We start from the raw sequence: 27,394 nt of genomic DNA on the forward strand, positions 1-27,394 counted from the left end.
TTGTTTACAACCAAGTCACCAAAATACGATGAATACACACTGAGCATAACCTTATTACAGTTTACATATTCTTATCACAATTTTAATTGTTGTTGGTGTGGGTTACTTATATCCAACAAGCTATGGTAAACAAGCTAGGTAACATTATAATCGCTAAAATAGCGGACTAATCGGAAATAGCGGAAAAAATCATCAGTTATCATCTTTTGTTGTTGTTGTTGTTGTTATGACTAATTACTCAGCACCCTCAGCGTTAAAGAGAAAATAATCACGTCGTCCGATGTTTTTGAATAAAATAGCCTTGACAGCCGACTTACTGGAACTCATCTGTCTGTAGAACTGTTCTCTCCCGCCGGCGCCGCCGGACTTCTACAGAATCCACGCACAAGCGAGTGTGACGTGCGCGGTGGACCAAACCACTGTGAGGCAAGGGAGTGGTGACTCAAAATGTTTCTAAACTTAAAACGCCTGTTTGCATTTGTATTGCTTCACTAACATAATTATTTTAAGTTTATGTAATTTATGCACAATACTTAGCGTGGTTATTAATTATATTTTTTGAGGGGACAGCACTTAGATTGGGGGGGGGGGGGGGGGGGGGTCCTGTCACCCCCACGATTTACACCCCTGCTGCAACTACCGAAAACATTTGTGTCAATTTGACACATTTGTCAGCGTTTTTTTTTTCAGCTTCTCTGCACCTCCTTTGTGTTTCTTCTCCATGATCACACTGAAACTGCGTGCAGCAGAAATCCTATAGATGGTGCTGTTCAAAGATATGATTGGGCCAGTCCAGTGTTAATCAAGAAAACAACCAATGGGCCGCTGAGCTACATGTTTCATAAGGCCGCGTCTGTCAGAAGGAAAAAAAAAAAACTAGCCTATGTGATATTTTTGACTAAAGTGTTTTGGGCCAGCAGCCCAGTGTCAATTGAAAAAAGCATTGGGCCGCCGATCTAGGCCTAACGTTACTACTTTCATGGGCCGAGAGAATTTTGTTTTTTTTTTGCGCTCGGCGACCGATCGGCCCCAAAAAGCACGTCGGCCCACCAGGAAAGTGCCCGGTATGCCAGATGGCCAGTCCGCCCGTGCACAGCAGAGATAATGAGACATGCTGTGGGTAAGTCGCACATTTTCAGCAGCTGGAGATTTATAAGTTAAAATGATTAAAAACATATAACTAACTGCTTTATTGCTGATTTATACTGCAATGAACTTCTTATACAACTGTTGATATGTGTTTGGCGTCGAATGTGTTGTTTTATGTTGAGTTATTTTTAGTTTGTAATACGAGGCCTACTCGTAATTAATTTGTGCATTGTGTAACCCTGGGTTTTTTTTTGTGTGTGGGGGGGGTGGGGGGGTGTGTGTGTGTGTGTGTGTGTGTGTGTGTGGGGGTGTGTGTGTGGGGTTGTGTGTGTGGGTGGGGGTGTGTGTGGGAGTCGATGTGTTGTGCTGCTGCAGGTAGGCGTTTAACCTTGTAAATGTTTTATATTGACTCATTAGACTGTCGGTTTTGAACCGTTATGCCTGCCAACTTTTTTAGATGCCTCCGGTTTGGTTGAGACTGTGCTGTGTTGAGTGATTTAATGATACGAGAACTGGTGAGTGTCATTGTTTGTATTATACAGTGTTAATGTTAGCACTTTTGTGTATGGCATATGAATCTGTTAGCCGGTGCTGGTGCTGGCTGTGGTTGTTATTGTATTGATATTATGTGCTTAATTATATCGATTTTATATGAACAATGCACTACTATTGACATTTATAGCTATCGCAATATTGATGTTACTGATTATAAAATTGTTTACTATTTAATATTGAGATGAAAGTTGAAACTATTTATATGTTAATTATAGAGTACTCTTGTAGATTGTTGAATTATGTTGCTATATGCAGGATAATTTTGAATCATGTACATGATAAAGATGGAATATGACAATATGATGACATTATGATATTGTATGATTATGTTATTTACGTAAAGTGTTATTTATTGCTTGGTCCTGTTTACAGGCCAGGTTTTTTGTATTGATGGCAAGCTACTAGGCCCTGAACCAAAGACTGAGAGTGCAAGCATCTGCCGGTGTGGTAGGAGGCACTGCAGCTGCTCCCCTCATACACCCTCGCACACCATTATACACACCCGCACACCATTATACACACCTTCACACATCTTTATTACAAACTTTCATGCACATTCATATGACTTTATGGACTATTTTTTTCCCTCTGGATTGCTGAACTTTGCTCATTGTGTGTGGTATATATACAATTGCAGCACTTGAATCTTCGAATCATGTGAATTGTTCATTAATAATTTTGAATTCAATACTATCTATGTGTATATGTAAATATTGTAAATGTTGTCAACTTATTTCATTGTAATATATTTCACCATTGAGTACTGCAACCTTGTGTTTGTTTCATTGAACACACCATTTTCCTCCCTGAGTTGAGGTTAGTTCTTCTGATATTGGTCCCTTATTTTTCATCTACCATTTCAATATTTATATACGTTACAATTGTCTTTGTTTTATGTAGAAGTATTTTAATTCTCTGTGCCGTTTCCTTTATTTCTACCTGTTCCCCATTGTGCAGGTAAGATATGTTGTTTTAATGTTTAATGTATTAATTAATAGTTCAAATGGAATTATATAAGTTCACCGCTAGGTGGGGATGTTTACCCTTCAAATCCATCTTAATTGAATTGTTCAGTTTTTCATTTGTGATAAATTCATTGAAAAGTCTATTGAAGTTGTCAAATTGAAAATTGTTAACACTATACAATCACACTGCATAAAGATTTAATTGATCTAAAAAGATTAAAAAAGAAAGAACTGTTTTAAATAAACAAGCAGAGATAATGAGACATGCTGTGGTCTCTGTGCTGTTTCCTTTATTTCTACGTGTTCCCCATTGTGCAGGAAGAACACCCAGGCAAGACCGTCACATTGGTGCCGTGAAGTTGTGATGCCGCTGTGTTGCTTTGGGTCACGTCTTCAAGCAAGTTGTTAAAGATTACTGTGTTGCTGCATTCTGGAAAGATCCTTCATCGTTTCAACAGCTCATCAAATTAGGTTTGGATGCTTTGCCGTGTGCTATCTGCGATGATTCTGCTCACTCTGCCTTAACACATTGCCGTGAGCACAGACTGTGATTTCAGTGTCAGTCTCCAGGTGACTCCAGACGTTTCTGCCCTAGGAGAAGACGACAACCGTCTAAGCCCACACAGGAAAACTAACAGGTCTGTGCCTAAGGGAGGTTAGTACAGACCAGATTGATAACCCTCACATCTTTGACATACAAGATTATGAGTCCGTATATGAGCAGTACAAACCCAGTATCTCACATGATAAAACTGCTGTATTTCAAGGAATACAACGAGTCCCCAGAGCTGATTCATTATTTTACACAGCTGTATCTGTTGAAAATGGCCCATCTTTCACTGCATTACTCGACAGTGGTTCAATGGCCTGCACTCTCAGCGAGGCAGCTGAAGCAAGATTGTTGGAGAGCCTTTCTAAGTTGCCAAAATGTCCCGCCGATGATGTTGTGATCATTGGATGTGGTGGTCATCGAGTCACACCAACAGCAATGTATGTCTGTCTGTGTTTATGGATGTAAAATACCAGTGCTGATCGTTCCAGGCCAGAAAGATGAGATGATCTTGGGCAGTAACGCCATCTAAAGCCTGCTGACTCTCCTAAAGAATACAGATGACTATTAGAAATTGGTCTCACTACCAAGTGGTAATGAAGAAAGTGAGAGTTTGGAGTTCATTTCATTACTGTCCAATACACAGAGATGGAGAGGCGATCACATACCTGGAAAAGTAGGTACTATTAAGCTCAAGCACAGTGTGACAGTTCAACCGAAGAGTGAACATCTTGTATGGGGCAAGATTCCTGTCAGCACTGCAATGTCTGTGGGTAGTACAGTGTTTGTGGAGCCTACCCAATCCAAATGCAGCCCTAAGCAGATCATGGTAGGCCGAGTCATTACACCTTTATGGGGCGACGGTTGGATACCTGTTAAAGTTATAAATCCCACTAAGTGTGTTGACATTAAGAAGAAATGCAAAGATTGCAGATGTTTCTCCATGCGTTGCTGTGGAAGATCTTCCAGAAAGTGAGTACATTAAGTCTCAAGTTCAACACTTTCAACATGAGTATGGTCCCCAGGAATCTGAGGATGAGATGGTGCGAACCTTGAATGACTTGGGATTGAGAGACCTAGATCTGACGGCGTGTGAAGTGTTTTTCTCTTGGAAGACAAAATTACTCCATCTCATCAAGAAATAAGTCCATATTTTCAAGGAACAAGATGGATTGTGGGGAAGCCAAAGATTTTGTACATCAGATCCGTTTAGTGGATGACAAACCCTTTCGTCTCCCCTACCGTCGTGTGCCTCCAGGCCATTATGAGAAACTGAGAGTAGTATTGGATGAAATGGAAGAGAAGGGCATTATCAGAAAATCAAATAGTGAGTATGCTTCTCCTCTTGTCCTGGTGTGGAAAAAGAATGGTGATCTGAGGATCTGTACAGACTTTCAATGGTTGAACGCCAGAACAGTAAAAGTTGCCCATCCTCTACCACACCAGTCAGACGCCTTAGCTGCTCTTGGAGGGAATGCTTTCTTCTCGACTATGGACCTTACCTCAGGTTTCTATAATGTTCCTCTGCACGAAGACGATAGGAAATACAATGCTTTCTCATCTCCTTTTGGATTGCATGAATATAACAGGATGCCGCAGGGCCTCTGCAATAGCCCAACTACATTCATGCGTATGATGATGTCGATCTTTGGTGACAAGAATTTCACCAGTTTATTGTGCTACCATGATGATCTCATGGTCTTGGCTCCCAATGAGCAGATTGCACTTGAAAGGCTGGAGATGGTGTTCTCAAGACTCAAGGCCCACAATCTCAAGCTTTCCCCTAAAAAATGTTTTCTTGGTCATGTAATTTGTGAAGATGGTGTTAAAACTCTCACCTGCAGACTGGACGGACAAATGTCAGAAAGCTTTTGACACTTTGAAAGAGGATCTTCTCTCGAGTGTGATACTGGCTCACCCAAACTTCGAACGTGACTTCATACTAGCTGTAGATGCCTCATTTGATGGATTGGGTGCTGTCTTTTCCCAGATCCCAGAGGGTGGCACTTTGGCCAGGCCAGTTGCATTTGCTAGCAAGACGCTATCACGTTCTCAGATGAATTACCCAGCTCACAGGTTAGAATTTCTCGCACTTAAGTGGGCGATATGTGACAAGTTCCATTATTGGTTGAAGGGCCGTCATTTTATAGCTTGGACGGATAATAATCCCCTCACCTACATACTCACCAAGACTAGATGCTTGTGAGCAACGCTGGGTTGCTAAGCTAGCTTCCTTCAGCTTCGACCTGAAATATGTGCCCGGTTCTAAGAGCGTTGTCGCAGACGCGTTGAGCAGGGAACCTTTTGTCCAGTCCAGTGTAAGCCATCGACTCGTATCTGAACCTTACCAGTCTTTGCTCAGTCAGGTTGATGGAGTTGTAGATCAAGTTGTCCAAGATTCTTTCCGACTAAGCACTAACTGTCAAGTACTGAGTCCTGCTGACGATTCTTCTGGATCGACTGGAGTTGGCGGTCAATGTCAGACAAGAGCAGGTGCTTTGAGTTCGCAGGATGTTGCTGCTGTATTGGACGCGCATTGTTCTGGTGGTGTAGGACCGTTCATGGGTGTGGACTCCATTCCACACTTCCTTGATGTGGACCAGCCTGCCGCACTTAATGTGAGCACACTTTCAGCTGCACAAGAACAGCTGTGAGTAGAGCACTCTTTTATGTTCAGAGACATCGACGTCCTGACAAGCGTGAACGTGCTAGTGAGCCTCGTACTGTCCTAAAGCTTCTCAAGCATTGGAATAAACTTACCATCAGAGACGGCATGCTTTTCAAAGTCAAAAGATACAATCAAATGAACAAAAAGTTGCATCAATTCATTGTCCCAGATGCTCTGAAACAACAAGTGCTTCATGGTCTGCATTATGCAGCTGGTCATCAAGGGCGCTCCAGGACTCTTTCATTGGCCAGACAATGGTTCTTTTGGTTAGGGATGGAACATGACATAGCAAATTATGTAAGAAACTGCATGCAATGTATTGTAGGAAAGACTCCTGAATCGAAAGATTGTGCTCCTCTTGAGAACATGCGTACCTCTGAGCCAATGGAAATCATCTGTATCGATTTCTGGACAGCAGAGCGGGGTGACGAATGTGGATGTTCTGGTAGCGACAGACCATTTCACTAAGTTAGCCTACGCTTTTCCCTGCAAGAACCAGTCTGCAAAACAGGTTGCTCATCATCTATGGAATGGTCCCTTCTGTGTTTATGGATTCCCTCAGCGAGTGCATTCAGATCAAGGTCCAAGCTTTGAGAGCAAATTAATGAAGGAGTTGTTGAACATGTCAGGTGTCAAGAAGTTGCACACCACTCCTTATCACCCGATGGGAAACAGGATCACAGAATGTTTTAACAGGACTTTAGGGAACATAAGAGCCTTACCTCCCGAGTCCAAAGCCAAGTGGCCACAGTCTTTGCAGATGCTGACATTTTGTTATAACTGCACCGTTCATGAGACCACAGGCTTTGCGCCTTTCTATCTGATGTTCGGGAGAGTTCCACGTCTTTCAATCAATGTGATGTTTCAACATGTTCTCAAGGATGATAGTGTTATTAAATATTCAGATTTCGTATCCAGGCTCAAATGTGATCTCGGCGAAGCTGCGAAAATTGCACAGTTCTACTGAGCAAGCTCGGCATGCAAGGATCTACAAGCGTAAAGTGAAAGGATCACCTTTGACTGTTGGTGACAGTCCTTCTGGCGAACCGTGGTGAGCGTGGCAAATGGAAAATTGCAGACAAGTGGGAGTCCAGCCTTTACAAAGTGATGTCAGTGAGATCACCCATTAATGTCTATCGGATAAGAGACACTGAAACAGGCAGAGAAAAGACTGTGCACAGGAATCTCTTACTCCCTGTTAACTTTCTGTACAAAGATGGGGTCGATTTACCATCCAAGTCCCATTCAAGTGATTCAACTACAGACTTGCCTGATCATCCCGAGAGTGATAAGAGAACAGCTCACTGGGTTATGCAGTCTGATCAGCACAGCTGCCCTGATAATGATGGCGACTCAGTTGTTTTGTCTGAAATTCAGTGTTCTTTGGATGTGCACAATTCCAATTCAAGAGCAGACTCTGATATCCATAGTAGCTCTGTATGCACTGAACAGGGAAGTGTTGTCCCACATTTGTTGGATGAAGAACAACCTCCTGATGATGAGTTAGATCAGAGTTCCTATCAGAATTCCTTGACCCTGCCAGTTTTTTTCACTTTCACACGTAGTCAATAACCCTGTTACGGATACAGTTGACCCTGTAATTTACAATCAACCAAAACACATTCATACAGACACAATTAGTACTAGGGCTGGTAGGACCATTAAACCTCCACAAAGATTGATCTGTGAGATGCACAGTCAGTTTGTGCATGATTCATCACCTTCAGTGATTTCTCTTTTTGATGTGGTGAAAAGCCTTTTTCATGGGTAACTTATAAGTTGGCTCTAGACATTTTGAGTTTAAATAGTCTTTTAAGGAGTATTTTTTTATCCTTGAATTGTGTATGTAAAGAGAGGTGTTTAGGGTATCTCTTTAAGTCTGTTAAGTCTGGATTTTGGTACCGTCCATACTTGCTACGATACTTCCTATGGAAGAATTTTGTAATTGACATTTATGCTGAAATGTGTCAAGGACAGTCACACTGTCATCTATCAGTTTCTTTTTTTTCTCTCTCTCCCTTTTTCTAGTTCTTGTGTTAAGTTTTCTACTGTATAGGTGCTTCCCCAGTTTAGCATAATTTAAGGGGGGTGCATGCAACGTGTGTAAAAGTGTTAAATTAATGCATAAATGGGGACAGCGCCATCTGTCTGCTACGTGATGGCATATAGCACGTGAAATAGGGACCACCCACAGCAGAGATAATGAGACATGCTGTGGGTAAGTCGCACATTTTCAGCAGCTGGAGATTCTTGTGTTTGGCGTCGAATGTGTTGTTTTATGTTGAATTATTTTTAGTTTGTAATACGAGGCCTACTCGTAATTAATTTGTGCATTGTCTTTGTTTTATGTAGAAGTATTTTAATTCTCTGTGCCGTTTCCTTTATTTCTACGTGTTCCCCATTATACATTAAACATTAAAACAACATATCTTACAACATAAGATATGTTGTTTTAATGTTTAATGTATTAATTAATAGTTCAAATTGAATTATATAAGTTCGCCGCTAGGTGGGGATGTTTACCCTTCAAATCCATCTTAATTTAATTGAATTGTTCAGTTTTTCATTTGTGATAAATTCATTGAAAAGTCTATTGAAGTTGTCAAATTGAAAATTGTTAACACTATACGATCACACTACATAAAGATTTAATTGATCTAAAAAGATTAAAAAAGAAAGAACTGTTTTAAATAAACAAGCAGAGATAATGAGACATGCTGTGGAAGTATTTTAATTCTCCGTGCTGTTTCCTTTATTTCTACGTGTTCCCCATTGTGCAGGAAGACCACCCAGGCAAGACCGTCACATAAGTTCAATATTGGGTAAAGTAATTTTTTTTATATTAGCCTACTATAGTTGTTATTATCATAGCAACTACAGAATTACCACAATAAATTAATTAGAGTAGGCCTATTAGTATATACGTTACTATTTTGAAAAAAATATACTTTGGACATGGGCTCATTTGTTTGTTAGATAAGATCGTATACGGTTTTACAACAAACGCTGCTCAGATTGCATTATTTCTTGAACGATGACAGAGAGCAGATCATTCAGAAGAAATTAGATGCAAATTGGATAATATATAAATATTTCATGGTCAAAAAGTACTGTTTTTTTTGTTTTGCAATGGACATTCATATTTTACCCAAGTGCCACAGATTGGATTCATCTCTTTTTATTATAAAAGTTATGAAGTGCCATTTTGATTTCCCATGTTGTTATTTGCACACCCAACACTACTGGTGTTGGAGCATCTATATCTTAAAAAACACACACACAAAAGACTTTTGTAACGAAGCGGGACTCATGGTAAGATCCAAATGCAGCGTTTTATTAAATGTAAGCGTGGTCGTACAGGCAGGGTAAATCAGGAGCAAACAGGTACAGCAGAGGGTTAGGCAGAATCGTAGTCAGGGCACAGGCAGTAGATCGAGGCAGGCGGATATGATTCACAGAACAGTATACAAGGCAAGAGTCAGGACAGGCAGCAATGGGTCAATAAATGGGAACAGGCAAGATCAATCACAGGCAGACAGGATACAAGGAAACGCTCAGAATCGTCACAAGGAATCAAGACTTCGCAGTGAGGTGGTGTGTGTGTGAGTCCTTAATAGTCCAGGTAATGCGTATCAGCTGGGTGTTAATGATTAGTGATTAGTGTGGAGTGTGCATGGCTGTATGTGGCAACAGGTGATTGGTTGAGTGAGTGCATGTGATTGGCAGGGAGGATTGTGGGAAGTGTAGTCCAGAAACTGACAGGAGCCGACTGTGATCGTGACAACTTTATAACTTTCTGATGATAAAACTTATCTTCATTAATATTTATCTAAGATAGATAGATAGCTCCTTTGCTTGCTAACATGGTCATGTCGAGCTAGGTGGGCGTGGTTTCAGCAACAAGTCACATCAGCTCAAACCACCTCCCGCCTCTTTGCCCATTTTCAGTTAACCGGGAGTGACGTGCGGTGACGCACAGACTGCAGTGGCATCATTTTTACTTCAAAACTGCTGTTCAGAACTCTATGGGTGACATCACAGACACTACAGGTGCGTCCCAATTTGCGTACTTATGCACTATTCTATGACGTTTTTAAGTTCCAAAAAGAAAAAGTACACTTTAAATACCCGGATGATGCACTAAATTAACGGAAAAAAGTGTGGAATGTTGTACACTTCGTGCATTCAACTGTCACAGCTTTAATTACATAGTGGAAGGGGAGGGAGGATCGGACTCCATTGTTAAATGACAAAATAACCTTACACAATTCCCGCACTACATGGATGAGTGCATAGTGCACAAGTACATAGCGTATAAGTGCATACTGTATTGTGCGTCATTTGGGACGCAACTTACATCCATATTTTTTTACAGTCTATGGATGCAACCGATCGGCGAGAGTACTGTTCTATTTTTTTACGTGCTCTTTTTGCAAGTTCGGATTACGTGCATTTTTTTTTTTCTCGCACAAAATGGCAGACAATGGGAATGACGCAGTTGCAATGCAGAGAGACAGACATGCTGCAGATGAAGCAAGTCCACATCTGCCATTTAAAATTGATGGTAAAGCCATTTAGTGGATACAGAGATTTGAAGTGGCACTTGATGTCTCAGCTGTACCACTGGTTAAGGCCAAACTTCTCCCTGTCCAGCGTTTGCATACTGGCAGTCTCTCTTGTGGAAAGAGTGAAAGCAGACTACAATTTGACCAAAGCCAGTTTAAGCACTGTTTTTTGACGTACAACTTTTTTTGGCCACATTTCAGACATTTTTGAATGCTCGTCCTCGTAAGCCACAAGAACCTCTTGAAGTCTATGCTGCTGAACTTACAAATCTAGTGAATGAAGCGTTTCCTCAATATGATGCAGCAGCCCGTAATTGTGAAATTTTTCGCAGATTTGTGACCGGCTTAGATCCATCAATTCAACTGAAAATTCATGAGCATGGGGCTGTGACTTTGGACAATGCTTTGAAAGTGGCCAGTCAGTGTGAACGCGCTCAATTAGCCATTAGTGTTGCTAACCCTTCAGGTGTTATGCCTGTGACTGTGAATCCCCAGCCATCAATTAACATAGTGACACCAACTCAAATCACTGAACTAGCATCAGCCATCGCTGAACTCCGAACCGACCTACAGGCTTTACGTCAGTCTCACCTGCGACGAACTGATGAACGCATGGGCCAGCTCTCGCAGCGGATTTCCAGCCTTCAGGACGAGGTGGACTACGACATGACAGCACGCCATCGCCAGCCTGATTGGGACGATCATCATTACCACCAGGACTGCTGCTGTTCTTCTCAACATACACAGAGAGGTCGACGACAACACCCTCATGATGACTGCTGTCCTCCACGATGCTACCATGGCCACTCAGAAAACTATCGAGCATCCCCGAATGCAGACTTCTACTGCAAAAGATGCAGCTACTCCCCTTCCTCCCACAGTCGTGAGTCACACACCTCTCACACCACACAATCTGACCAATACACCCCCCGCAGACATCATTATGGCAACTCAAACTCTGGCCGCTCGCCTTCCCGGGAGCATCGGCCTAATACCGAATACGAACATAGAACCCGTTATGCTCGTTCACCCTCACCAAGCCCACAGTACAGAAGTTCCAGTTACCACAGACACAGATCGCCTTCGCCACCCCCCCATTCCCAAAGTGCGCCAAGATCCCCCACACGACATGTACATTTCTCCCCATCTTACAAGGGGACAGCCCCTTTCTCACCACATCGGGGAAACGAGTAGAAGCTGTCATTGGGGACCAAATGCCTGCTTCATCCCCAATAATGGTCCATTCTGGTACAGTTGGTTTCAAACCTACTCCACCTACACCATTCATTCAAATTGCACTGGCTGGTACTGAACTCCATGCTTTGGTTGATACTGGGTCAGGTCTATCTCTCATTAAAGATGACTGTCGTAGATCAATTCCAGCTTTGTCTACTCCGTCTATCAGTAAGTCATTTGTGTTAGCTTCATCAGTTACTGGACAGTTATTGGACATACTGGGTTCTGTAATAGCTCCCATACACATTGGAGATGTCACATTTTCTCATGTTTTTCATGTGGTACGTACAGCCACTCATCCTGTTCCCATAGGATGGGATTTCTTAATTGAACACACGGTTACCGTTGATGTACCACATGTGTGTTTACAACTGTATAACACTTCAGTGCCTCTTTCACTGCCCCAGTCACTGATCCCAGTACAAAGTTCTGCAGTTGACTGTGCCCCCTATGTCTGAGATGGCAATCCCAATTTCTGTCAAAGATAAAGGTCTAGCGAATCCTTTCACAGACACATATGTGGGTATGCTGGAACCTCAGCCCCCTCAAGTTATAACTTTAGGTGTAGCTTGAACACTGACATCAGTTCAAAAGGGGAGGGCCATTGTTAGAGTTGTTAATCCGACTAATGAACCGGTCTCTCTCGAGGCTGGATGCCCATTGGGTCAGCTTTTCTCAGTCACTGGCAATGCACATGATGAGTATGTATGAGTCTCAGCTGTGACTACTTCTACAGAAACTGTCCATCCAGCGCCTGAAGCACATTTGGAAGATATACACTTAAGCTGTGCCTGTTCTTCAGCGTTTAAGTCCCTACTGACAGAATTCGGTAACATTTTTAGCTCCCATTCTCATGACTATAGAAACACCAACTTGATTACACGTAGTATCAACACGGGTTATGCTACTCCAATAAAACTGTGCCCTTATCGAACATCACCAGCTACACAGGCTTTACTACAACAAGAGGTATCAAAGCTTTTGGAACACAACATCATTGAGGAGTCTCACAGTCCGTGGTCCGCTCCGGTTGTGCTTGTCCGGAAAAAGGATGGGACACACCGATTCTGTGTTGATTACAGACGCCTCAATGATGTCACAATCAAAGATTCACACCCTCTTCCTCGGGTGGATGATACACTCGATAGACTTTCTGGGGCCAGAGTGTTTAGCACAATTGATTTAACTGCTGGGTACTGGCAAATACCACTCAATCCAGATGACAAAGAAAAAACAGCTTTCTCCACAGGTACAGGACTATATCAATTCCATATGATGCCAATGGGGATCTCTAATGCCCCGCCCAGTTTCCAGCGCTTAATGGAGCTTGTACTTCGGGGTCTGCACTGGAGTATTTGTTTAATCTATTTGGATGATATTATCGTCTACAGTGCTGATTTCCCACAGAACCTTCAGCAATTACATTAAGTTTTTCAGCAATTTCGTACGGCTGGAGTCAAACTTAAGCCATCCAAGTGCCATCTGGCATGCCCTTCTGTCACTTTTCTGGGTCACCGTGTTTCTAGTGCCGGTGATGAGCCAGACACATCTAACATAGATAAAGTCAAGTCATGGCCAATTCCAACTTCAGCCACACAAGTCAGGGCTTTTCTAGGTCTGTGTTCTTATTATCGTCGATTCATTAGACACTTTGCACGCACCGCTGAACCCCTGTACCATCTTACACACAAAGGTGTATCATTCTCATGGTCAGCAGAAGCAAATGAAGCTTTCAGTGTACTGAAGCAGGCACTGACTTCACCACCAATCATGGCATTTCCGAATCTTTCAATCCCCTTCCTCCTTTACACTGATGTATCCCTTCATTCAGTTGGGTCTGTTCTTTCGCCGCAAGGTGAAGGAAAAGAGCATGTCATTGCGTATGCCAGCCACGTGCTGTCTGTTTCAGAAAGAAAGTGGTCCACATTTGATCGGGAATTGTATGCCGTTTTGTGGTCAGTTGGTCATTTCCGACACTATCTTCGTTGTCACCCATTCACTATCATTACTGATCATAAACCTTTGGTCGGTCTCAAGAAACTTCCTTTAAATCATTCCCTACCGATAGACGAGCACGTTGGGCTATAAAATTGGACCTTTTACGACTGGCATGTCATTCACTGTGATGGAGCTAAACACCTTAATGCAGATGCCATGTCTTGCCGGCCAGAGACTGATCCTATGGAACTTGACAGTTATTTTCGGAGTGACATGCCTACTGTCTCGGTAGCGACTCAGACCACATCAATAGCCTTGAAAGACAGACCAGTGTCAGCACACTCCCAAACACTGCCTATGAGCAAACATGTGCCTTTGCCCATACTCGTTCCAAACCACACAACATCAAATCTTGTTTAAATCCAAAGTGATTGGAATGTGATGGAACAACAGAGGTCAGATCCAGATTTAGCTGTTGTTTTCTCCTGGATAGAAACGGGGCGTAAACCACCCTTATGGAGGCTACGTGATGCTTCACCATACCTCAGAGAACTGTGGGCACAGTTTAGTCACCTCAACATTCATAATGGAGTGTTATGCAGACACTTGCGCAACCCATTCGGTGACCCATTCTCATTCACCTGACACTCCAGTGTCCACTTGGGATGTGCTCCCCAGGACACGTCGGTTGCCTTACCATTTAAAGGACTTTGCACTTTACTGAATTGCTAAATGTTCTCTGTACACGTTTCTTATTTTATGAACAAGGTTGATAGATGTAATGAGTGGAATCCTTAGTCAGAGCATGCTGATTTATTGATTTCTTATGGGCTTGGTTGATTTCCTATGTTTCAAAAAGAAAATGTTATGTTTGTTTTGGCCTGTTCATACAGATTTTGAGAACTGTAATGTTTTGTATGTTATACATATATTTTGTTTTGCACTTTTCTTTATCTATATATAGATACACAAGGATTGTGTTATAGAAATGAGGTAATTTCTACTTGGGTAAGGGAGTATTATGTAGGGAGTGAAATTAAGGGTATAAAATAATGTTCTAATACTTTGTATAGATCTGGGTTATAATATCGCGAGAACAGCGCCCTGCGATCATGGGAGAGGACAAACAGAGTGTGTGTGATATAGTAGCGGACGGAGAGAGAGATGCACGCTCTGTAATCAGCTGTGGCAATTTATGATGTTCGCCTCTGAATGTTCAGTAAAAACAAGTGTTGTGATCACCCGAGCTCTTTGTTAGTGTTATCTATAAGCGGTGATAACTTGGGTTCTTGGCTTTGTTCTGTTGACCATGAAGCAGCGCTGGGTAAGAACTGTAAAGTTGTAATATAAGCCATGCGCGCGTTACACAATGACTTAATACGAATTATGTGCATCTAAATCTTGTTTATTTGTGATAATCTTAGCACTTTATTATTATTGCCTAATAAACCTGGCATTGTAACCAGCAACCTGTATTATAACTGACTTTTAATTTCTTTGTTCCTCTTTTCTTCTTCTAAATGCATGTAGCCTAAAAGCAACAATAGGCTAATAATAATAACAACAATAATAACAAGTTATAATAATAATAACAGCAACAACAATTATTATTATTCATTTATTTTTTAAATGTATTTATCAATTATTTTTATGACTATAATATGACTATAAATGAGTGCACTTAAGACAGTATGTGTTACGAATACAGCTCCCCCGGTGCATCCTCCGGACCACCGGAGGGAGCCGTCACCCGAATATTGACTTTTAGCATCTGGACTCCATTACCCATAGGCCCGCATTCCTGGGACTGATCACTTCCACACCTGCATCCACTCACACTCACACTATTTAAGACACACACACACACACACACCATCGTGAAGTCTTGATTTGCTGTAAGTGATCACTTCTGAGCGTTTCTTTGTGGATTGACCTTCTGTTATTACCTGGACTGTTTCTCTGCCGAACCTCCGCCGCCTGCCTTGTTTACTGCCTGTTCTCTGATTCTGTGATTGTTTTGCCGCCTGTCTCGACCCCTTGCCTGTGACTCGACTCTGTCTCCTTGCTGCCAGCCTCGACCATTGCCTGTCCCTGTTTACGGTACTGTCTTGCCCCTGTCTGTTACCATTGCCTTCCTAATAAAGCTGCAAATGGATCCATTGTCTACTGACCCATCATTACAGAAGACTTCGCCACTCAGTGATCCAGCAGCACTGGCCCAGCTCTCCACAGAGTTGTCAGCTCAAGCCAGCCAATTAGCCATGCACCACCACCAGCTCACACGCCTCACTTCTCTCACGGAGGAGCTGGTGAAGACGCTGCAGGGCCTACGCCTCAATCCCACTGAGGTCTCCACAATGCCACCAGCTGCACCCATCACCCCCACGCCAGCCAATCCACCACCTGTGAATCCACGTCTGGCTCTCCCAGAGAAGTTTGATGGAACACCAAGCAAATGTAAGGGCTTCCTGCTGCAATGTTCGCTATATGTGAATCAACAACCCTCTTTGTATGCCACAGACACCAGTCGTATCTCTTTCGTCTGTTCTCTACTGACTGGTAAAGCTCTGGATTGGGCCACAGCTGTCTGGCGGGACGATGGTTCGGCGTTCCTCTCATTTACCGACTTCCTACAGCGATTCAGAGAGGTATTCGAACACTCAGCGGGCGGCCTGAGCCCGGGCGATCAACTGCTCTCCTTGACCCAAGGCAAAACCACGGCGGCAGAATACGCTTTACAATTCCGCACTCTGGCAGCACAAACAAACTGGGTGGAGCACACACTGAAACTTCTATTCCGTCGTGGATTATCAATGGAATTACAAGCGGAGCTGGCATGTCGCGACGAGGGCAGCTCATTGAATTCCTTCATCGAATTGGCCATCCATGTTGACAACTTACTTCGCACTCGACGTCCCACCCGGGCAGCCACCACCAACAGCTTGAATCCTGAGCCCATGCAACTCGGTTTTACACCTCTCAAACCAGAAGAGAGGGAGAGAAGACGACAACTACACCTCTGCTTCTACTGCGGGCAATCGGGCCACATCAAAGTTAACTGCCCAATCCGACCAGAGTCTACGAATCCCAAAGCGGTGAGTTCCATCCAAGCTCATAACTACTCATCAAACAGCTTCAAAATTCCTGTTCAACTCACACTTAATGATTGTATTATCTCCACACACGCGCTGCTGGACTCTGGGGCAGCAGGGAACTTTATGTCAGATACTTTCATCACAGAACACAACATTCCATTAATCGACTGCCATTCTGTATTGACAGTGGAAGCGTTAGATGGGAAGCCAATCGGAAGAGGAAAAGTAGCCCATCTCACCTCTGAGCTTCAACTTCAAGTCGGCATCCTTCATCAAGAACTGATCAGTTTCTATGTCATTCACTCACCGCATAACCCCATCATCCTGGGTCTGCCTTGGTTACGCTCACATAACCCACACGTATCATGGAGAGAGGGGGAAATACTCCAGTGGGACAGCCGCTGCCTCAGCCACTGTCTGCGACCAGTAAAACCACTACCACTACGAGCACTAACGTTGCATGCCGAGACCCCTGAGAAAGTGAACATTCCCCCCATGTACGCCGATCTTGCAGTAGCCTTCAGCAAACAGAAAGCCACCGAACTTCCTCCGCACCGCTCCAGTGACTGTGCCATTGAACTCCTACCCGGAACAGTCCCTCCCAAGGGTCGGATCTTCCCTCTCTCTCTCAACCCGAAACCATAGCCATGAACACTTACATTGAGGAAGAGTTAACCAAGGGGTTCATCCGTCTATCCACCTCACCGGCATCTGCAGGATTTTTCTTCGTCAAGAAGAAAGACTGAGGCCTAAGACCCTGTATTGATTATCGTGGTCTAAACGACATAACCGTGAAATTCCGTTATCCCCTGCCTCTAGTGCCAGCAGCCCTTGAACAGTTAACACAGGCCAAGTACTTCACAAAATTAGATCTCCGGTGCGCCTACAATCTTATTCGTATTCGAGAAGGGGATGAATGGAAGACAGCCTTTTCCACAACTTCCGGTCACTATGAAACCCTCGTCATGCCGTTCGGGCTATCCAACAGTCCAGCTGTGTTCCAATCCTACATGAATGACGTATTCAGAGACATGTTAAATCGCTGGGTCATAATTTACATTGACGACATTCTAATCTACTCAAACTCCCTTGACGAACACATTCAACATGTGAGAGCCGTTCTACAGAGACTCATCGAACACCAATTATACGCCAAAGCTGAAAAATGTGAATTCCACCAAACCTCCACCGCCTTCCTCGGATATATCATCAGTAGAGATGGGGTCGCCATGGACGACGGTAAGGTAAAGGCGGTACTGGAATGGCCCAAACCACACACGTTGAAGGAATTACAGCGATTCCTGGGATTTGCCAACTTCTATAGACTGTTTATTCGAAACTTCAGTTGCGTAGCTGCTCCCCTGACCTCCATGACCAAACGCTCATCGCCTCGCCTCCAGTGGTCCAGGGAAGCAGACGTAGCATTTCAAGAACTCAAGAACCGTTTCACAACAGCCCCCATTCTCCGCCATCCGGATCCTGAACGGCCGTTCATCGCAGAGGTAGATGCCTCCAACACTGGTTTAGGCGCCGTTCTTTCCCAACGTCATGGCAATCCTGAAAAGATGTACCCTTGCGCCTTCTACTCCCGTAAGTTGACAGCAGCTGAAAGGAATTACGATGTAGGGGACCGGGAGTTACTGGCCATGAAGGCCGCCCTCGAGGAATGGCGCCATTGGTTGGAGGGGGCACAACACTCATTCACTGTTCTCACCGACCATAAGAATCTCGAATATCTCCGCACAGCCAAGAGACTGAATCCACGACAGGCCCGCTGGGCTATGTTCTTCACTCGGTTCCACTTTCATGTCACATACAGGCCTGGTTCGAAGAACACCAAAACCGACGCATTATCACGTCAATCTGAACACACTGAGCAGCCCAAAACCACAGAACACATTATTCCTGAGTCACTCCTTCTCGCACCCGTTCAATGGGATATCATGACCGAATTGACACAGGCCAACGATCAGACCCCTCCACCTACCACCTGTCCACCCAACCGCACATACGTTCCTGCACACATGAGAGAAAGGGTTCTCCATCATGTACATGACTCGCCCAGTTCTGGTCACCCTGGTATCTCCGCCACCCTCGATTTGCTACAGAATCGTTTCTGGTGGGAATCCTTACCACAAGACGTCACACAGTTCATCCATCGCTGTACAGCCTGTCAGACCTCCAAGCCATCTCACCAGTCACCAGCCAGGTTACTGCAACCACTTCCCGTTCCACAGCGCCCATGGTCCCACATCTCTATAGACTTTGTCACAGATCTGCCGCCCTCTCAGGGCAACACCAGTATCCTCACTGTAGTAGATCGTTTCTCCAAAGCTTGTCGGCTAATCTCACTTCCCAAACTGCCCACCGCCCTCGAGACTGCAGAACTTCTATGCAACTAAGTGTTCAGGTTTTATGGTTTACCCGATGACATTGTGTCAGACAGGGGTCCTCAGTTCACTTCCAGGGCCTGGACCGCCTTCTTCAAGAACTTGAATGTGAACATCAGCCTTACGTCGGGCTATCATCCTGAATCGAATGGACAAACGGAACGCCTAAACCAAGAACTTACTCGCTTTCTCCGAACCTATTGCCAGCATCAACAAGCAGAATGGAGCCGCTATCTCATGTGGGCGGAGTATGCCCAAAATTCGTTAAGGAAACCTTCAACCGGCATTACTCCGTTCCAGTGCGTCTTGGGTTATCAACCACCACTGTTTCCCTGGTCCGGTGAACCCTCGGAATTACCGGCGGTCAATGCGTGGATGCAGAAGAGTGAGGAGACCTGGGACTTGGCTCATCATCATCTCCAGCGCGCAGTCAGGAGACAGGAAGCGCAGGCCAATCGGCGTCGTCGACCCCATCCTCAGTACATCGTGGGCCAGTGGGTGTGGCTGTCCACACGAGACCTCCGCCTGAGACTACCCTGCAGAAAGCTCAGTCCCAGGTATGTCGGGCCTTTCCAAATTCTAAAACAAATCACTCCAGTATCTTTCCGTTTAGATCTGCCTTCTAATTATCGCATTTCTCCCACTTTTCATGTTTCGCTACTGAAACCCGCCGGGGGTCCGAGAGGGGAGCCGGAGGGAGCTGAGGGTCCACGTCCCCCACCGCTGATAATCGAGGGCAAGGAGGCTTTTCATGTTCGAGAGTTGCTTGATTCCCGACGCCGGGGTCCGAGGCTCCAGTACCTGTTGGACTGGGAGGGGTACGGTCCAGAGGAGCGATCCTGGGTCAACGCCAGCGACATTCTGGACCCCCAACCTCATGGAAGAATTCCATCGGACGCATCCCGAAAGACCGGCCCCGCGACCTCGTGGAAGACCTCGGCGTCCGCCTCCTCGCGTCAGGAGCCGCTCGCAGGGTGGGGGCTCTGTTACGAATACAGCTCCCCCGGTGCATCCTCCGGACCACCGGAGGGAGCCGTCACCCGAATATTGACTTTTAGCATCTGGACTCCATTACCCATAGGCCCGCATTCCTGGGACTGATCACTTCCACACCTGCATCCACTCACACTCACACTATTTAAGACACACACACACACACACCATCGCGAAGTCTTGATTTGCTGTAAGTGATCACTTCTGAGCGTTTCTTTGTGGATTGACCTTCTGTTATTACCTGGACTGTTTATCTCTGCCGAACCTCCGCCGCCTGCCTTGTTTACTGCCTGTTCTCCGATTCTGTGATTGTTTTGCCGCCTGTCTCGACCCCTTGCCTGTGACTCGACTCTGTCTCCTTGCTGCCAGCCTCGACCATTGCCTGTCCCTGTTTACGGTACTGTCTTGCCCCTGTCTGTTACCATTGCCTTCCTAATAAAGCTGCAAATGGATCCATTGTCTACTGACCCATCATTACAGTATGTTTATCATAAATTAATGAATGAATGCTTTATTTAAAAAAAAACAACAAAAAAAACAAAAAAAACTTTTTACAGTTTTAGAAATGTTTGTGTAGCCTACTATTCATTCTTAACATGAAGACTTGTTTTGGTGATATACTAAGCTTTTTGCCCAAAATGGACTTTAAAAAATATTTATTAAATATTATTTATTAAATTTATTAAATATTTAAAAAATAAAAAAAATAAAATAAAAAATAATAAATAATGGAAATTCTTATATGAATTCTGAATGGAAGTTCAGGAAATTCTCCATTTTGTAAAATAAAGTTTTTTTTTTTTATTTACAATAGCCCATAGCCTGGTTGAATCTGCCGGCAAAGATGGGAGGCGGAGCCACAAATCCATGAGTACAGTTTTTACAAAACCGTGGGAATGGATTGTGAAAGTGTGCGCATGGATTATGAATTTGTGGGAATGGATTTAGAAACCGAGGGTACGGTTTGCAAAATCTGAGTGCACGGATTGGAAATTCGTGGGTACAGTTTATTAATCCATGGACATGATTTGTTAAACCGGGTGTGGCGAGGGGGGCGTGGTTCAGCGAGGTCTGCAACCGGAGAGAATAGCGGGAGATGCTTGGTAAGTGAGTGGGTTGGATACAAATCACGAACACCTGTTTCTCATTCCAGTGATTGGCGCGGAGACAGGATAAAACGCCGTGAGAAGCAGGAGCGTGTGAGAGAGAGGGGAACTGTTGACTGAGTCGAGTCGAGGTTCGTGGAGTGAAGCCCTTGTGGATGGAGTAAACCAAACTTGGAGAGAAGCCCTTGTGGATAGCGTATGCCGAACCTGGAGTGAAGCCCTTTGTGGATTGTTTATTTTCGTTGTTGTGCGTTGCACAGTCCTTCTGTTGAACCGTTTTTCAATAAAGACTCAGTCAGCAGTTGTTCGTCGTCCCTGACCTCTTCCTTACCCCACTACGAACTTAAGTCTACTACACCGGGGTAACAGTTTAAGAATTTGTGTGCACGGTTTATAAACTGAGGGAACGGATTGCAAAACTGTCAGCACGGATTTTTTTTTTTTTTCTCCAATAGGTGATGTGCCGGGCTCCGTACTCAGGCCTGTGAATTAAAGTTATTAGAAAAAAATTATTGGTAACACTTTACAATACAATAATGTTTATGTTTGTTCACAGTACATTAACTTATGTTAACAAATACAACTTTTGATTATAATAAAGTACTAGTAAACATTGAAATCACACTCTAAAAAAGCTGGGTTAAAACAACCCATTCGCTGCGGTTTGTTCATTTTCAATTTTTTTATTATTTTTTTTTAATTAATTGAAGTATTGTACACTGTTATTTCATATTAAAGGTGCAGTAAAATATCCAAAAAACACTAATGTTATATATGTGTTATTTTGTTCACTTGAGCACTTACAATATCCCAAATGTTTCCAAGTATTTGTAAATCGTGAGAAAACTGCACTTTTAAGCCACCGAGCAAACGCACAGAGTAACATTATAACATCATTTTCAACACTCTCAAATGTATCTAATATGATAAACAGAGCTGCGTTACCTCATACTCATGACCGGAAAAGCGGCAGCAGCTCCGGTGGCTGTGTCATAATAAAAGTCCCGCTGCTCGTGAGGCGTGTGTTGATCAATCGCTCCAGCTCCTCGTTCAGCTCCACAACACTCGCTCCTGCTCTGCTTCACACTACAGTAACGTTAATAATCACATCCATGAACATGATTTCTTCCCGAGTCCAATCCCTATTCTTTTGCACCGGCTGTGAGGATGTCCCAAAATTCTGCGCTCAAACTTGCAATCATCAAGCTACGCCTTTGTTTTGAATAGGCCTCTAGCGGACAGACAATTCTACATATTGCACCTTTAACTAAAGTAGTTGAATAATGTTAACTAATGAAACCTTATTGTAAAGTGTTACCGAATAATTTACCAATAAATTCACTTGTTTGTAGAAGAATTTTTTTTGAAATTGGACTACAAGGTTCAAGAAAAAAATTGTGCACTTTTGTGATTTATCACTCTTTAAGATCACTATTTTGTATTTATATGAAGTTTAGTCTAAAGATATTATAAACAGTCATAAAACGAATAATGTGTAAATTTGCTTATTTACAGCTCTACGATTCAGATATATTCTACTCCAGACACAAAACAAAAAACAGGAAACGAGACCACCACAAGAACCACATTGGAGCTGGATCGGAGAGGATCTACTGAAACCACATGGGAGGAAGAGGAGGAAGGTCAAAATACATCCTTGTGTCATCACTGGATTTATTGATACTAATAACTTTCATTAATAATGATTCATTTCAAAATACTGACAAATGATTCTTTCTCCAGCAGATGCTGTTACAGGTTCAGCCTGTCTAAATACTACAGATACTAAAGTTCCCGTGAGGAATCTGTGTAGCTTCAGCATCCAGTGCAAACCCGTGTTCCCTGTGGATGCTGTGAGGTGAGAATCCATTCAGTTTGGCAGGGTTTGTGTAGTAACATTATTCACTGAGCAGACACATGAGGAATACTACAAACAAGTGATTATATGGGTGTAGATATTGACACATACCTCTCAGATAGATACATGTTTCTGCTTATCTATTAACAGGAAGTATTTTTTGACTGCATGTTCTGTTTCATTCTGTAGGTTTCTTACAATCAAAGGGAACACAATCTGCTCAGATCCCTCCTCATCATGGGCTGTTAAAGCAGTGAAGTATCTGGATGAAAACATGAAACCTCAGTCAGCGTCAAGTACAGATCATCAATTTGTGACGACGGCGCCTAAGAATACATCAACCACAAATGCAAAATCTGCTCAGAGGTAACATGATAAACAGATCTTTGAATTAAAGTTATTTGAATAAAAAAATTACCAATAAATTACTACGTTTAAATTTGTTTATTTACAGCTCTACAATTCAGATATGCTCTCCACCAGAGAATTACACACAGAGCCTAAGAGACATAAAACACAGAACAGAAAACAAGACAGAATTTCCCAACACAAGAACCACACTGGAGCCGGATTGGAGAGGATCTACTGAAACCACAGAGACATTTCAGCTGGAGGAAGAGGAATCAAACATTATGAATGAGCCATTTACTGACAGATTTTGTTTGAAAGCGGAGCAGGTTAAATACTCAGACCCTTAGTTTAGATTGTGTTAGATTGGACATCTAACACAATCTGTATTTCAAACAGATGTTGTCAAGTCACTTTTATTTAGTGCGTTTCTGACAAGTTCTTAAAAATTAGCTCTAAAAAGTATTTTACTGCTGTGCCATCTGTCGTGTGACATTTCCACCTGTTTTTTTATTTTTATTTTTTTTATTTCACTTGCATCCTATTTTTAAATGCAACAATATTGTGAGCAACCCCTAAACCTAAAAATATACCCAAGTAGTTAATTTTCCAAAACATGACTTATGGTGCATTCCGGACATCTTGGATCTCTGAAACTGTGCACAAATTCTGGCTTGTGAAGATCAAAAAAAACATATCCTCAGTGCCATTTGATGTAATTTCTAAGATGGTGGCAACTAACAGACATATTTTAAGATATACTTATTGGTTTATAATGTTGTGTGTATATATATATCAGTGCTCAGTGTAAATGAGTACAGCCCCTGTGAAAAGTAACATTTTAAAAATTATCTCAATGAACACAAAACAATTTCCAAAAAGTTTAATATAACATCTGTTTAACTTATAACATGAAAGTAAGGTTAATAATATAACTTAGATTACACATTTTTCAGTTTTACTCAAATTAGGATGATGCAAAAATGAGTACACCCCACAACAAAAGCTACTACATCTAGTACTTTGTATGGCCTTCATGATTTTTAATGACAGGAGCAAGTCTTCTAGGCATGAATGAACATTTTGCATCATCTGTCTTTTTCCATTCTTCAAGAATGAGCTCTTTAAAGACTGGATGCTGGATTCCCCATAAGACTTTTATTGGGTTCAGATCAGGAGCCACTGAATCACATCTGTGAATTCCTGAAGCCATCAATGAAATGCAGCTCCCGACACCAGCAGCACTCCTGCAGCCCCACATAAGCACACTGACACCTCCATGTTTCACTGTAGGCTCCATGCATTTTTCTTTGTGTTCCTCACCTTTGTGACTCCATACAGTTTTGAAGCCATCAGTTTCAAAAACATTTATCTTGGTCTCATGACTCCAGAGTATAGAGTCACAGTAGTCTTCATCTTTGTCAGCATGGGCCCTGGCAAACTCTAGACGGGCTTTTTTGTGCCTGGGCTTTAGGAGAGGCTTCTTTCGTGGACGGCACCCATGCATGCAATTCCTCTGCAGTGTACGCTGTATTGTGTCACGGGAAATAATCACCCCAGTTTGGCTTTCTACTACTTTAAATAACTGCAGTGAACTTGCATGCTGATTTTCTTCAACCCTTCTCATCAGAAGACACTCCTGTCGACCTGGACGTCTCTGTGAGATGGATGCAGTTCCGTCTTTATTTAATTTTTGTATCACTTTTGCTACAGTATTCTGACTGATAAGTAAAGCTTTCTCACCTTTCTGGTGTAAAGACATTATTTTCTTTCTGAGGTCTGGTGATATTTCTCTTCCATGTGGTTCCACACTTTTATAGTCAACTGTCTGCTGGACACCTGTGTAATGAATAATTAGACTCACCTGTGGTTGAATTCTTGTTAAATTAGACATTTGTAGTCTAAAATATAGCTTTGCTAAAGTATATAATATATAAGAAAGCAAATCAGAGCATTTTTATGTTCATGACTTTAATGTTTTTGCCATGTTTGGCATTAGAACACAAAATTTTCTCTATGGCTGGATTTGGAATAGCATACTACCAAACTACTCTATTTCTGCCATATCTTTATATTACTGGAACACAACTGGGAAATTTCAACTTGGATATCCCACCTTCATCTGGATCACATGAATTGTTATGCTGATCCAGATTGGTTTAATTCTATTACTGTAAGTGTTGTTGTAGTTAATGAACCAGTACAGTCATGGTGTTCATCAGTAACACTAAGGCATTTACATGACATGGTTAAAGTGATTTTTATTTGCCTCCCATGTGGTACAGATCGGATATGAACCACAAACATGTATAAGCAGGAAAAAAAGCACATGGATACCGGTATTCTCAGGTCCGTTTCAGGCCTCATTCTTATGTGCAAATAAATGAGTCAATATGTGCATTTGTAAGCGGACAAATTGGATATTCCTCTGTCAATGCAAGTCATATGTTATTTAAAAAGAAATGGTGGCAAAAGACGCCAACCGTGATCACATGACTCTTTTCAATGGAGGATGAAGACTCAACCCAATGTTTTCCTGACCTTTAAAGATGGTGCGAAAAGCAAAAGCTTGTATTATCATTTCATCTGAGTCCATTGCAATTTTTCCAGTGCTGTTTTTACTTTCTTTTCAGCCTAAGCATTTCTGGGTCAGTACGTCTACCTTGGGTGGTTTCACCAAATGAAAAGTGTCAATATTGGATATGAGTCATTGTAAAGAACATGCAAACTAAGAATTGGGCATCTGCAGTAGTGATGCGCGGGTCGTCTCATAACCCGCGGACCCCGCGGGTCGGGTTGGGGCGGGTTAAGAAATTGTCACTTTATTTGTGGGGCGGGTCATTAAAAAATAAATTCATGTATGTTGCGAGCAATTCCCTATAGCATATATTAAATATTTGGGAATATCTATTTACATATTTTCTTAGTTTTTTTTTGATAAGGTTACAATACGAAGGCCGTAACGTAACTTGCGTGATGCCCCCAAACCTTTGGCGTCACGAAAGCGGCGCGCCTAGCAACTCCCGCCGCCAGCCACGACAACAAAAACGGAGAAATAAAACAAAATAAAACGCTACATTGAGGGCCAGTTCTTCTGGGACGAAGAGGACATTAGAGCGCACATTCAGCTCTGCTGGCCGAGTGCTGGAGTCTAGGCGAAATAAACCCCGGTACAGTGGATGTCATTCTTGTTTTGCACAGTGAACATAAAAACGGTAAATGAACATTTCCGTGTGTTAAATAAAACAAAAGTTAAGTGGTTATATAGCGTAGGCTGTAAACGGTTGTCCTATACAAATCTGAAAGGGATATATAAAACGCTTAATGTTAAAGAGCTTAACGTGGCTTAATTTACTAAGGCAGTGTTATTAACAAACCAAATAAAGCATACTATATAGAATAATTGTTTTGTGCATAATTTGATCTTTGATCTCTGACTTAGGCTACATTAAACAACATTAAGCTTTTTCTTTATAGCGGTTTTATATGGGAGGAAAACACAACGTGAAATTAAACGAATTGTGTTCATATTCTGGGCTCAACTGCTTTTCTGTAGTATACTTTATTAGTATGATGTTTAGTAGTATGAAGTTTGGTCTGTTTATATCACTTGTTTATCATTTGTTTATCAATGTTTATCATTAGGCCTATCTTGTTATTACTGATTTATGGTTCATATTTATAATCGTATGTTGTTGCCAGTTTACAGGGCGATGTTTCCAAGCACTTTCAGACTGAAATAAAGGCTGTTTTAATTTATATTACAATGCCTAGTATGTCTATTAAATGGTTGCGGGTGCGGGGCGGGTTGTAAAAATAGATACAGTGGTGCGGGGCGGGCTGGGGTGGGCCAAATAATGTCATAAAAGCGGGACCCGCGGGTTGGAAAAAAGGCCGACCCGCGCATCACTAATCTGCAGTGTAAATGCGGCCTAAGATGGTGAAACTGCTTGCCCAGGATGGTCTTTCTGGTAAAGCTGGTTGACCAAGGTGGTCTTGCTTAGTAATTGGATGAATATGTAATTGTGCACACACACA

General features: G+C 42.7%; 1 protein-coding gene across 1 annotated transcript; it reads left to right on the top strand.

Moving 5' to 3' along the window:
• The first annotated feature begins 939 nt into the window (after positions 1-939).
• Positions 940-25,089, top strand: LOC137003552 (uncharacterized). The gene is made up of 5 exons (XM_067363749.1): positions 940-1,120; positions 22,666-22,793; positions 22,897-23,008; positions 23,198-23,374; positions 23,463-25,089. Exons 1-5 carry the CDS (start codon positions 1,074-1,076, stop codon positions 23,704-23,706), a joined length of 708 nt encoding a protein of 235 aa, XP_067219850.1. The 5' UTR covers positions 940-1,073; the 3' UTR covers positions 23,707-25,089.
• The last annotated feature ends 2,305 nt before the right edge of the window (positions 25,090-27,394 follow it).

This window comes from Chanodichthys erythropterus, chromosome 16 (assembly GCF_024489055.1).
Source record: "Chanodichthys erythropterus isolate Z2021 chromosome 16, ASM2448905v1, whole genome shotgun sequence".
Classification (NCBI taxonomy): domain Eukaryota; kingdom Metazoa; phylum Chordata; class Actinopteri; order Cypriniformes; family Xenocyprididae; genus Chanodichthys; species Chanodichthys erythropterus.